At 47.3% G+C, this 13,934-nt stretch overlaps 1 protein-coding gene across 25 annotated transcripts in view; it reads left to right on the plus strand.

The window, feature by feature from the left end:
- Positions 1-13,934, plus strand: part of MSI2 (musashi RNA binding protein 2) — a 227,496-nt gene that overhangs the window by 34,437 nt on the left and 179,125 nt on the right. The window contains exon 1 of one of the 25 annotated variants that reach the window (XM_072026224.1): positions 11,613-11,746. The exons of the other annotated variants lie outside the window; for them this stretch is intronic. Within the exon in view, the coding sequence (XP_071882325.1) occupies positions 11,675-11,746 (72 nt within the window). The 5' untranslated portion in view covers positions 11,613-11,674. Of the gene's footprint in view, positions 1-11,612; positions 11,747-13,934 lie in introns of those variants that run through there. 25 annotated transcript variants of the gene reach the window in all.

A 13,934-nucleotide genomic window follows, 5' to 3' on the forward strand; every position in this document is an offset into this window, starting at 1 on the left:
CCTGGCTTAGGGATGTTCCTCGGTGCATGAGCACTGCAGCCCAACAGAGAAGAAGTTTGCTTCCTGGCTCAGGAGGGGAGCGTTGTTAACCACGGAGCAGCACGGAGACCTGCTCTTAATGAAATCTGAAGGGAAGCTCCTGAGCTGCTTTTAATTAAATGAGAGGAGCACCTTTGGCACCTCCTTTATTTAGGCTTGCTAGTGAAAACGCAGAGCTTGGTGGCAGGGCTACGGGAGCTGATTTTGGGTTGTTAGTGCAGAAAGTCTCCTCTGTCTCCTCCCTTCCTGCCTCCAGCAGCATTCGCAGCGTGTGCTGTGCTCTGCGTGCTCCAGCGCTGCGCAGAGATCGCTCACTGCCGGGGCACTGCTTACTGCATGCGGGTGTTAGCCAAGTGAAGATCCAAGTCTAACCAGTGTGAAACGGAAGCAAATCTTCCTCCCTGCACAATAAAAGTAGCGTTTTTGACCAGGAGAACTCGGATGATGTCACTCTTCTGCTGTGGTCTCCTCCTCTTCCATAGATAAAGCCTCTGATTTTGGCTTTGCTTTGGAGCAGAGTGCCTCCGCTCTGCAGGCTGTGCCAGCAGGCTGCTGGCATGGAGAACTGATCGATGGAGACTGTTTTTTTAAACATTTCTAGTTTCAAAGATTAAATATTACACTAGACTTTATGATTTGAGGTCATTTTAACCTCCTACCTCTGGGCTAAGACAGCTCATCTGCCTCTCATTTTTCAGGCTTTGTTACATAAGTATTTGAAGTCATATGTAGAATAGTAAAAGCTTGTAGCAGTTAAAAAAGGGAGGGAGAAGTGTAAGTGCCACGGGCTGTTTGACAGTTAATACTCCCCCGGCTTATGATCGGAATTCAAAGTAGGTTTACGCCATTTGCCTTCCGTCTTATTTTACTGCATTAGTGGTTAACCTCAGCAGGACACTCCCTTATTATTATTATTATTGTTATTTTCTTTCAGGAAAATTGCCCACAGAAAATGAGGTTCAAGCTGTATCAGGCAGATTTAAAATATGTGTGTGTGTGTGTATATATATATATATTTATATAGGAGAGGCATAAGTCTTACAGAAGCAAATAGGAGTGGATGTGTCTCTTCCCATAGCCAAACGAGTCTGGGAAGCAGTGAACCTGAAGGAGGTTGGTATTTGCCCTCCTTCTCCTCCTGTCCATCTTGTGATGACATTAGCCAGAGGAGATAAGTGAAGGGTATTTATTCTGGTGTCACTCAAGTGCAAGGCTAAGATGAAAGCCACCAGCGTTCTTGGGTTCCCTGGCAGTTAACATGGAAGAAGGCCGGAATTGTTCCGTTAAAACAATCTGCCTACCTGAAATCCCTTCTCTGCCTTTGTATTTTCTGTCTTTGTTTCTGCTTGTTTAGTTTATCATGAAAGCAGCAGTTGTGTTTTGCTCCAGAGATGATTGTGTAGGTCCGATCACGCTGCAGCAGAGAAGTTTATTCACTTTGGAAAGAAACTCGAGTCCTTCAGGGGAAAAGCAGCTGTGAGAGTGGTTAGGGTGGCGTTGTTTTTCTGTGCGTGTGTGTACCCTGTGCGTGTACACCTCTGTGAATCCGCCTATGCTTCTCTAACATCGTGTTTCCATGCTTTTTTGAGGGATGCTGTGCAGAAGGTTGGTGTTGGTAGCGTGATGCTGTGCGTGTGCACCTTCGTCTGCTGGTTTTTCTTTCTGGGTGTTTGTAGCAGGCTGTTGAGCATCAGTGCTGCCAGCCAAACCTCGAATGCCCCACAGAGGGGCGGGTGGTTTGCACTCGCACAAATTGCCTTACCATTAAGCTGGGTTTGACTTCATCAGTCAGGTTTCCAAGTCCTGAATTGGTTTTGGTGATAGGAAGCAGTAGAAAGTGATTTGCAGTGCGTTTCTCTTCCCCCTAAAGGAACATTGTCAAGAATTGCAGGGGGAGATTAGACACTTAGTCGTGCTCTCCTAATCTGAATAGTTCTCGGAAAGCCTAATTTTAAAGCATGTGCTCCTGAACCAAACTTGCTATTCCCCACTGGCAGTCGGTTTTGAAAGTGCCTGTAATACATACACAGGATGGTGAGGGGGAGTCGTTTTAACCTCTGCCAAGAGGAAAACACAACAGTTGGGAGAGGCACAATGTAATGATAAATATTTTATTGACATGTTCCAAACATATTGGATGTAAATTTACACAGTATCTGAGATTTGCGAATTTTTATGTTCCTGTAAACCCTAGCTCGCTAATTGGTTGCAAGGTAACGAACATCAGAGGCAATGCGTCAGCGCACGCAGCCTGGAGCAGCGCGCCCTGTTCTGGTAGGGGCTGGGGGTAAAACCCTCCTGTGCACACAAACAGGGGGCGGGCAGCGGGCACGGACAATCATTTTCTTGCTTTTGAGCAGTGTGGTGGGGGTCTCCAAAGGAACTGGAAGCCAGGTTTCCTTTGTAACTTAAAAAGGTTGAATTGTTTTTCACATGAACTAGTATCGTTAGATGCTGCCGCCAGCTTGTTTCTATCACCACTGAGCCCTGATCCGACTCCACTTTAATCACTTGTGAGCAGTGGCTCTGGGCCTGGGGCAAGGCTCGGTGCTTTAGCAATGGTGCCAGCAGCAGGAGCAGGTGCCTGAGCCCTCTGCTCGGTGTCCCCAGGCTGGTGGGATGCTGCTGCCCTGCGCCCCCCCAGCAGAAGCTCAGGGTGCCTGGGCTGGGAGCTGCCTGGTAGCTCCTGGCAGATCTCCCCCTCTGACCTCCAACCCCGTCACGAGGCCTGAAGAGAGAATTGTCCCTCTGCGGTTCTGAAACCCGAGCATTTGTCTGCAAAGCAAAGAGTGGGAAAAATTTGATTAAATCTGCAATTTGGTGTGAATGTTGCAGCTAAATGGGATTTTACAGAAATGTGTCCTTCTGACTTCTATTGGCATCCTCCTAATTTAAAGGTTTTCCATTAGATGTGCAATAACTTTTTTTATTCTTTCAACACCCTGAAGATGTGTCCTGCTTCGTACCCTTTGCGTGGGCTTTCCAATCAGTGATCATCAAGAAGAAAACACATCCAGTTTTGGATGTGTGGTTTGGGTCCAGAAGGTTATACAACATGTATTTCACTGTTTTTCTTCCAAAATTCCTTTGCTGGAGTATTCTGTGGCGTTTATGATTTTTATTCCATCTAATTAGACTTCTGGGCTGAGAGAGCTGGTCTAGCTCTGCCAGTTAGGCTCTGTCAGAGCGAACTCTTTGGTGCTGTGAAGAACCCGGAGACAGTAACAATGCCCGATGCAGGGGGAACTGCAGGGGCTTGCAGGAACGAGTGGTTCAGAAGCTTTGCCTTTCTCTCTGAAGGGTGGTCTGATTGTAGCCACTGCTGTCCCGAGTTGGCCGTAACGTATTGTGTTTGTCTTTTCACAGACTTTCCAGGAGTCAAATCTTCCATTCAAATGCAAGGTTGAGAAAACAGCTTTTAAAACAATAAACAAAACAGGCTTATCTGCTTTAGTGAATCTTCTTTTCGGAGCTTCAAAATAGCTGAGGCATTGCTAAATCTTTATTTTTATTTTTTTTTTGAAAGATGCATCTTCAGAAATTAAAGCCTGGGCGTGTGAGCGAGCTGCTGGCAGCAGGAGGGTGCTGCAGGGGGCGTTCAGCTCGCCCTGTCTGCTGCCACACCTCCCGCATACCGAACCCAGAAACTTGGGCCTCATCACCTCAAGAGAGCACATCACGAATTAAGGCTTCAGTCAGCCTTTCAAGAGGATCCTTCCAGGCTGGAACACCTGTTCTGGTTAAAAATTAAGATGCTGATTTGTTAAATGTAAATTTCCCAGTGTTTACTGAATCGTCACAGGAGGTAGGCAGGAAATCTGTATAAACGTGTCACTTATCCTTCATTTAGTAGCATGTCATGCATGATAGGTACCTAGTGACAACCTGTGTGTGCTCGTGTAGCACGGGGTTTACTCTGGGGCCTTTCTGAACAAGTGTTTTAGAGCCTTGCCTCCTCTCGCTGCCAGCAGCTTGCAGCGCCCTGTGGCCCCCGGTGCAGCCCTGTGCGAGCTCCTGGGCACGTCCCGTGTAGTCCCTGCACCGCCTTTGGGAGGGGAGGTTGTGGGGTGTGGGTGACAGTAATGGGAGAACAGAAAATACTGAGAAAATCCTGCTCTGGGGGCTGGTCTTCTGCCACTACAATGGCAGGACCGTTGTCGTCTTTCTACCGGCCTCCTTTCAGTTCGCTTTCCATTGCCTTCGTTGGGTTGCCTGGTGGATTAGAGGCCACGGATTACGTCTCAGCTCTGCCTCTGGGTAATCGCAGAAGAACAAAACAAACTTACCAGAAAATGCAAGGCACCTATTTCTATTTTTATCTACAACCTTCTTCAGAAACAACACACAGTGTCCTTCTCCTCCGTGCCCACCTGGGATCTTGCGTAGTTCACGGCTACAGCTGTAGTTCGCCAAAGAAAATCACTTGAAAAATCCTGTCCAGGAGGGTAAGGATCAAAAGGAACTAACCTTTCGTCATCTCCTGACAAACAAAACACTCTTCTCAAGAGTCAGGTAGGAAATGTGCCTTCGTTGCAGAGCGAAGCGCAGCCCTCCCAGCATTGTATGGCTAATCTTCACTTGAGCTGAACGCAGGAAGACTTTGTACCCGCGGACTTTTTTCCTCCTGCATCTGCTTTTATCTTCCCTTAGCTCACCTGGCTGGGGCCTGTCTCGTGGTATGTGCAGTGTGCCAGTGCAGATGTGATAGGACTTGAAAGGAGAATTGCAAGATGAGCTGAGCAATACTTTTTTTTTTTTTATTTTGCCATTTTAATCTTGGTTAAACCTCTTAGTCAGAGGGTGATTTCCATTTCATCTTGAGTTATGTTGGGCTTCCATGGCTTATTTCAAGCTATAGCTTGCCTCCTTAAATTTCTGATGTAACCCCTATTATTACATTACCCCGATGGCTCCTTGCAGCCATATCTACTCCTGGGTATATAAATATTTTCTATTCTCTGCCTTCATTTGTCAGACATTTGGGTTTGGTATGAGCATGAACAGAAAGGTTTATTCTTGTTTCAGGGGAAAGGCAACAAATGTTTATCTGAACGATCAAAGTAGAACTTGTGGGGAAACAAAATGGAAACTGTTCCTGGCTGTTCAGAAGCTGAGGTACAGGAGTAAGGCAGGAACAGAAATGAGCATACTTGCTTCTCCTGGGTCTTTCCTGGTCCTGACCTGCAGTGTTTCCATTAAGCAAATGCTTTTTCTTTGCATGTGTCTAATACTTATTAGGGATTTGTGATGAGCAGCAGAGGATTGTGAAAAGCAACGACCCCGCTTCTTCTGAAATGCTGCTCTAGTGAAGCCACAGAAAGTGACATTTTTATTCTAAAATACTATATAATATGGTATTGTTATTTTTGCACTTCCTTTCCATCTCCTCCTTACCTGGCATGACCCTACCACCCCCGGCACGAGGAGGCTTGGCTTTCCTGTGCTTTCTGAGGCAGGCAGTGCCCAGCGTGGTGGTTGTACTGCTGTGTCCCAGGTTAATGGTGATAAACTTGGCTTTGGGGGCTTTCATTTTGTCTCTTGTTCGAAGCTTGCTCAGCTGAAGATAGCATGCCTACCCCGCTTGTCCAAGCTGTCCTTGTTAGGTGTGGTGGCTTATCTTCTTCAGGTAACTCTAATGTGTGTGACAGGAGTTCAGGCACCACTGCTGGAGGGCTGTGTGGCGAGCAGGGGTTGAAGCGTGTGCATTATGCTGCTTTAACCAATGTATTTCAGCACTTGGAGTTGTTACAGCTGCTCTAACGGGCTTGCAGTGAAGACACGGGTTGGCTGCACATCCATCTTGTGTACCTAAACCCGATTCTTTCAAAGAGATGAATTGTATGCCGTGTTTTCTTCCTCTTGGAGTGTCAAGGGAGTCTTGGGTAGCTGGTCGTGTGCAGCCTCCTGAGCAGCAGGGAGGTGCTTTGTACCCTTCCCAAGGCAGATGTTGGGAACGACTTCCCCTTCGTGATGCTGTTTGTGCAGGACGTGGTGGTGAAGTCCCTTGGCTGTGGCCGTTGCGGGTACCTCAGCATCTCTCTCTGCTTTCTTGAAGACCGTTTTCCCCCCAGCTTTCCAGAAGCTCAGTTCCACCTGCGGATGCTGGGCACAGCACTCGGGGCGTGCTGGCTCTCCTCTGTGCAGCAGCACCCGCTTGGTGCCACCCACCACCATCACTGGAGCACAGCGTCCTACAGCAGTCCCTTCCAGCCTGCTGAGCCAAAGGTTAGCTTGCAGCCTGTCCAAATCCACGACCGTACCATCTCGTTCCCTCCCACGCTTAGCATTTTGAACAGCAGTGTCCAATTATGGCCAGGAGACACTGCAAGAGCTTCACAGAAGGGTCATTATTTTGTCACCTAGGTGACAGTTTGTTACCCTGCCAGTTGTCTGGAGTGCAGCAAGCCACTTCACGTACAGCTGACACGGTTTAGACACGAGTAGTGAACAGAGTGGGTAGCTGTATCCTTAATCCTTGTATCTCCAAAAAAAACAGTTTTCAACTGGTGCACCTGTAAGGAGGATTCTTTGAACTGGTGAATTTTGCGGTGGTCACCTGCTTTGTCCCCTTCTGCTCGAGAAGGTGACACAGGGAGGGCTGTCCTGATTTAGAAATGTGAATCTTCAGAAGGCGCTGGGAGATAGGGAGCTGCTGTTCCTGTATCTCAGATGGGCAAACGAGGTGTGGTGCTGTGACTTGGGAAGGCTGCCAGAAGCCATCCCTGGGTGGCCTTTTAGACTAACACGAGGCTTCTGTGTCTAAACCAACACATGTTCATAATCCCAACTTTTAAGAGGGTTTTCTAGGCTGACCTCTCTGAATTTATACAGCAAGTCATGAATGTGAGAGCTGAATGACTCCTCTTTGGAGATGTCAAGTACAGTTCAGTGCTTTAAGTTTTCGTTGACACTTGGTTTCTATGATGCACTTTGGGAAGTAATGTCAAAGCTGCTGCTTTGCCACTAGCCAAGTACAGCCTCCCCATCCATTGCTACACAGGGAAGAAATAACATACTTACTGTGTGCCTCTTCTCGTTCTTCAGGGTTGGATTATGCATATAGCATTAAAGCCGTGCTGCACGTAGCATGTTGGTAAGCATTTAACAACTGTCATTACCACGGGTTGCGTTTTGGAGGAATCCTCTCTGCTGTCTCCTCATGCAAAGAATGGGATTCATTTCAAACTGTTCCTTCCACTCTAAACATGGGCTTAGGTGAGGCCGTGAGGCTGCTGGGGCTTTGCTGTGCCCACTTCTCAAGCAGTGCCGCCTGTGCCGGGCTTTGGGAGGTCTCCTGCAGGGCACCCGTCCCTGTGCTCTCGTGTGCGGGCAGAGCTCCCACCGAGTGAAGCCAGCGCAGGGGTAGCCACTGGGAGTAAGGGAAGCTGATAAAACTTGCCAGCTGACTTTTATTGGTGGTCTACCCTCTGCTGCCTCTGGAGGAGTCGTTTGTTAACACCGGTACTCTCAGCTCGGGGAGCGCGCTGTAATACCTTCCAAGTCACTTAAAGCAGTGTAGGCAGTTAAAGATGAATTTTGCACGCAGTGGCCTCTTTATTTTTAACTACTTTGCCTCCTGCATCTTTAGAAATAACAAACAAATGCTGCAAACATACCAGCCCCCTTGGAAGACAGTGATTTCATTGTGGTGTGAACATGACATACATTAGATAAATATTGGTGCTTACATGCCTGCTGTTTCTTTGTCCTTGTGTGCTGAGTCTTCCAGCCCTGCTGGTCGTGTTTCGTAAGAGCTTGGGAGGAGACATAATCAGCAATTGGGAGGAAACATAATCAGCAATTAGGCCACTAAAGTTACTGGTTGGTCCAGACAGCCTTTCTAGCCTGGACTGTTCAGCAAGGTGGATTTTTCTGATCAACGTGATCAAACTGGTTTATCTGTTCCTGCGATGCAGTTGTGCTGCTCTTTTAGCTCAAGTGATGGGGTATTGTGCTAAGGAGCTGAAAGTCCCAGTTTTCAAGCCCTGCTGATGACTAGTGGTGGAGGTAGTTTTAATTTCCTGAAGACTGCATATGACTCCAGTGGAGCTCCGAGTTGTTCTCTGTTTGTTTCTGTAGCTAGGCCATGCTTCCTTGCAGAGAACGAAATGTAAATCTCTACATGATCTAACAGTTGTTTCCTAAAATATGAGCAAAATCAGAGAATGAAGAATGCGTGGTGTTCAGAGCAGCTTGAGGAGCTGAAATACTGACTGAATAGCTGAGAGAAAAAGTAGGATTTCAGTTTTTTGCTAAGATTGTTTAATGCATTGAATTCATCTTTGCTAGCCAAGCCTTTAAAATAGTCAAAGTGCTTGTGTGTATGTGCTCGTGCGATTGTAAGGTCGCTACCGAGACAGAGGCACCAGGGAGGGTAATTTCTGGTCGTGTCTGTCACTCCTTGGATCAACAACGTTTTGTAAAACTTACAGGCATGTGTAAGAGATGGCGGCGATGGAACCTGCAGACAGACTTGGGACGGGGACAGTGCCTGATAGGCTTGTTTAACCTTTGAGTGCCTCTTGGCTCAACAGCCCTTGGATACTGCTGCTCCATGGAAAAAGTTCTAAATATAGTCCTCGTTTGTTGTTGAATAATAACTTAAGGGGGTGGACGCCAGGGTTTCCAGCTCCTTGCAGAGCACAAGTGGTGCAGGAGCTGCGTACTGGAACTGAGGCCCTCGGTGCGCCTTCGGTCCCGTAGTGCGCTGAGCCCTGGCATCGTTTCCTGGGTGCCTTAGTTGTAGGGTATTCTGCCCAAAGTCTGTTTGACTTAAAGCACTCACGAAGATGAAACCTGAGGCTCGTTTTTGCCCTAAAGAGATGCTGTCTTTTCCTTTCCTTCTCGCCTGCTATGTATCAGCTGCCAGGCATGGGGCCTTGCTGTCCACGCGTGTGCGCGTTGTGCTGCGCAGATCTTGAAGGCAAATGGAATTGGCAGGGGATGTTTGGGGGGAGGGACTCAACATCAACCCTCTCTAGAAGAGGGAGAGATGAAATCTAAGGGAAGGTGGAGAAATTTGCCTGAGGTCACGCAGGAGGCGTGTGGTGAAGCTGGGTTCGAAACTCTTGTTTTCCAGAATCCAGTCATTTAACCAAGATGTCATCTGTTACGGAAAGTTCAAAACGCCCGTGTGGTTTTAACCACCCACTGAGCGAATCTGCCGCCTCTGTTGCTCTGCTCTCCCGGAGCCTTTACCTCAGAAGACCCTGCCATCTTGAACAATTTCCCTGTATAATGCTTGCTTCATTGCTGTTTCATTCCACTAACTTTCACTTGAAAATCAGATGCTTCCCTATCTTTTCTTTTTACTTCCTCATAGAGCTTTTCCCTGTTGCTCGTTAAACTGTGCAGCTGTGTGTTATTTAACATCATAAAGCGTTTGGAGATATCATCCTTATAAAAGGATACAAAACGAATGTGCGTTGTAATTCTAGTCTCGAGGTAGCGAAATTCTACTTCCACGTGGAATTGTGACTTAACTTTTATGGCTTTGTAAAAGCTTTTACTTTTTTCATTTAGGTTATTTTAGTGCTTTTCTGATTCTTAATGGCTTGTGTGTCGGTAAATATAATGCAGTTATTAAGTAATAATCTGTATAATTACATACACTGAGTTAACACAGGTGTGAGGTTGTATGTGAATTATTTTTTCCATGAGTTCAGTAGTAGGCAACATGCTCAGTTGGATTGCCAGACGTCGGCACAATTTGAATACCTGCCTCCACGTGGTCGTGGTTGGAGGGCTCCTCTTCTGAAAGCCATCACGAGGAAGGCCATGCAGTGACCCTGTGCCCTCCGGGGATGCGGGTGTGCGAGGGCCTCGGGGCTGGCTTCAGCAAGAGAGGATAGCAAAGCTTTGATTCCCAATTCCTTGGTAATGAGACTTGCTGGAGTTTGGCAGCACAGATTTGCACCAGCCGTGCCAGCTCTTGTGTATTGTACTGGGCCTTCATAACTCATGATTAATACTTAGCAGGCTTTCCGCTGCCTTTTTTTTTTTTTTTAAGGCAGGTTATTTGGCATTTTTGTGTCCAGGCTTTCTCTCCCGAGGCATGGACACTGTGTTTCCTCCCCAGGAGCAAGGGGAGGCCTGGCTGGTGTCAGTCACTTCTGAAGCCAGGGTGCTGCCATCAGCTCCGGCTCTGCGTGCTGGTCAGGGTATTTGTGTGCGTGCCCGTGGTTTGCTGCTCCGTGGGCTTTTTTTGTGGTGCTGGTTTTAAATGCAGGTACTCATTTTGGGGCCTGACTGCCACCCTTCTCCCTGTGCTGGGGGTGCGTGTCGGGGCTTGGAGGCAGCGCGTGCAGCGACCCTGCTCCGGGTGCTGCTTGTGCCGGCACTTGGCCGTTTCCTTCTGCCTGGCCACACATGTCCAGGCCTGTGCACGCCTTCAAGGGCAGCAGAAAGGGTCGATGTGGAGCCGGGTACCGCAGGCACGGTGCTCTGCTCTCCTGCAACGTGTGCTCGCTTGTGTCTCCGTGAGAGCTGGCTTGTGGATCTGCTGCCCGACGGTGGGCCAGTTTGCAGCGGTGCTGTGTGCGAGGGGCTCTTCTCAGCACCGACCTGTCAGGTGTCTTGCCGATGTCCTCGTCATACCTGGTGACATAGGCCTCAAGTAATCGTTAAAAGCATTTTCTCCTTTTTTTTTTTTTTTTAAAGCATCCTAGCCAAAGCAAATAGGATAAAGAATTAGAGCAAGCCGAGGCTGGTGTAACATACTAAACCATGACTCTAACAGCAATTAATGCAAAGGAATGAATGTTTTACAGTGCCCTGCAGTTATCCTTCGTTCTTGGTAGTAAACTGAAATAAACCCGGTATCTATGTACTCAGTAGCCTAACTGCCATTTTTATTACATTACATAGTTTACTGCTCATTTTCTCTTCCATTTTCAGGCTTCTCTCAGGCTACTCTCCTTCCCCTTCCAGACTGACCCAACAGAAGAATATCATTGCTTAGCGCAGTTGATTTTTGACACCGAGTTCTGGTACTTGTGCTTGGTACATAGTGCTCAGTGCTTGACCATCGTGTGGTCAAATGGCCAGGACTGGAGGTGGCGTAGGGAGCCGGCTGTCTCTGCGAGCTGCACCTCCTCCCTTTTCCCCAAGACTTCAACTCCTGTGTTTTAGCACTGTGTTTAAACCTTGCTTTAAGCATAGGGTGGTCAGCTCTGGGGGAGCTGCTCACATGCTTGGCCAGCCCTCACCTCCCAGTGTCCCAGGTCTTTGCTCAGCTCCAACGTTGTCCCGGTTATAGCAGCAGAGCTCCCTTCAGCTTTGAGCTGACACGGTAACTTGCAGCAAGAAACTGACTTTGTCCTTGTAAGCAGTACAAGCAGTAATGCCAGTTTCGTTTCTTCCCCACTGAAAAGGAGCTCCTTGTACCCTGTTGCTCTCCCAGGCTTTGTCTTTTCTCTTTAACTTGCAGTAGGTTTGGCATAGAAACTGTGCAAGGAATAGCACGCTGGTAGCTTATTTTGGTTGTGGCAACCATGAAACAGATTGGAGAGCAGTTAGTGCTTCCCAGGCCAGGGTTACCACTTGGCCTTGCCCCTGAGGTTTTACGGCTTGCTGATGTGGAGAGGAGGAGGTGGGAGAGCCTGAGCCCTAGCAGCTTGCTCCGTGTGTGTAATACATGGGGCACGAAGAACATCCGAGTGAAAACTTGAGGAAGAACGCTCTTCAGGCAAGAAAAAGAATATATAATGTAAGAAAGTACTGTTACTTAATACTTTTTTTTTTTTTTTTTTGCTTGGAAACTATAGTCAGCACATGCTGTAATACTGCTTGCTTGCGTGATACGGTAGCAGCGCGACGCTTCAGATTTATTACTTCTGGTTTCTCTTTAAAGAAATCTTGAATCTGGAATCAGAAGAATGCTTGTTTTCTCTTAAGCTACAGAAGGAAAAAAATTCAAAATGACATAAATCAAAAAATATATTAAAGGCCAACAGAACAGATGAAAACTTTTTTGGAAGATCGTGTATAATGTTTGGCAGAAGAGACTAATATGCTGTGGTTTTTGGCTGAATTTGTAAATGAGAAATACTCTAGGGTCTTTCTCCTTGAAATGGGCTGGTTTTGTATGTTTTTGTGTGTATGTATTTCAAAAAAACAGCAGGGATGATTTTTGCCTGTGTATAGAAGGTATGTATTAAAGTGTTTATGTTTAAATATGTAAACTGCATTATATAAATTAAATTACAATTTTACACAGAATATTCAAGTGCTGTGCAAATGCTTGTTAGATTCTTTAATTGTAGCCAACAAATTCTGTATCCTCTTGTTGAATGCAGGGCTGGCAGTACAGAGATTTTTGTGGAGATCTTTGTTTCCGTAATGCACATACTCTTGCACCTGTAGATGTCCTTCAATGCCAGCATGTTTCTGTGTGCGTGTGTGCACCCTTCCTTCAGATGTGTATCTGGGAAGACGCAGGAGGGATTGGGAGAAGGGCGGCCTTCTGAGGCATGCAGCCGCATGGAAGTAATCAGGCCGAGTGCATCCCGTTGAGTTGGCTTTGTGTCTGTTTGCTCTTCAATAAACTTTTAAGGACATGTTTCTTCCCCTCCTAATGCATTTTAAAAATTATTTGTGTGGTTGTGTTCGGTGTAACCAAGGGACACCACAAAGGACGTAGTGTGGGATAATCAGTTAAAGCTGCTGCTTCCTCCTGCCATGCTTTGGCCTTCTGCCTCTGCTTCCTAGGATGTTCCTGACGCTGTAAGCAAGGGGAGTCACCCCTGGACTGCTCGTGCTGCTTTAGGGAAGCTGTTTAGACTCAAAAGTTTCTGTACCACTTCTTAGGCTGGGAATCTGGTATTATCTCTGCCCCATAATACACACCGTTCTGTGCATTGTACAAAACAGATACTCTTTTCCCCCCCTTTTCTCCCTAAAAGGAGATTAAAAAGTTCTGTGGGAGAAGAAATTTGAACCCTTGTCCACCTGGTCAGTGCAGGGACACCGTGTGGCACAATTCAGCCTCCTGAACTCAGCTGCAAAGTTAGGACTCGGCTTGTTTTACAGAGATCACTTCCATTTGTCTTTCCATACAGAAACGCGTGTGTCTGTGTAAGTAACAGTCCTGAAGCGTCACGGACGCTGGCTGGGGCCTTTACAAGGAGAGAGCAGCACGTAAAAGCTTTCAATTGTAGAGCAGTGACCAAAGGTGTGAAAACAGTTCTGGGTTTGGATTCTGAAATAACTGCTCAGGCTGAGCCTTGGGGCATGGCTGCATGTGGAGGTGACAGCTCAGGAGCAGCAGCTGCCTTCCAGCCATGGCCAGAGGGGCTTCAAGGTACCAGTACTTCACTTGAAACCGAAGCCAGTGGGTGTGGTAAACGAGTAGACTCCAAAACTGCAGAGACTTACCTTAAAACATGTCTGGCAGAAAGTGAGCGGAGAGGTTGGTGCCAGCAGAGCCCAGCGGTGTGTGTGCAGGAGCCGAGGATGAGGCCGAGCCTTTGGCCTGACCGAGGAGGTCTCTTAGGGCTGGCAGTGTGATGTCCTCTGTGGTGCTTGGGTTGTCCCGACGTGCGGGATGGGGATTTCTGCGTTCCCACCCGCCACTGACTCGCCTTTGGGCGATAACGGGCTCCCTAGGTGTAGCAGTACTCATCCAGCCTCTGAGTTGTGCTGTTTGCAGCGGGGACGTAACAACTAAAAGCTACATGTAAACAGCTTTGTTGGCTACTTTTACTTCCCGTGCTTATATTGTACACCTTAAATGTGCTATTTCTTTTGGCATAATGGCAAAATCGCTGCTTATGGGAGCTGCCGTAGATAATACAAAAAGCTCTTTGAAAAGAGCTTTATCAGAGTACAAAGTACTTGGAATTGAAAACCCCTAGAGGGTTGCTTTATTTTCCCCCTTCATTCAAACTTGTAGTGGT

Source organism: Anas platyrhynchos, chromosome 20, assembly GCF_047663525.1.
Source record: "Anas platyrhynchos isolate ZD024472 breed Pekin duck chromosome 20, IASCAAS_PekinDuck_T2T, whole genome shotgun sequence".
Lineage (NCBI taxonomy): Eukaryota > Metazoa > Chordata > Aves > Anseriformes > Anatidae > Anas > Anas platyrhynchos.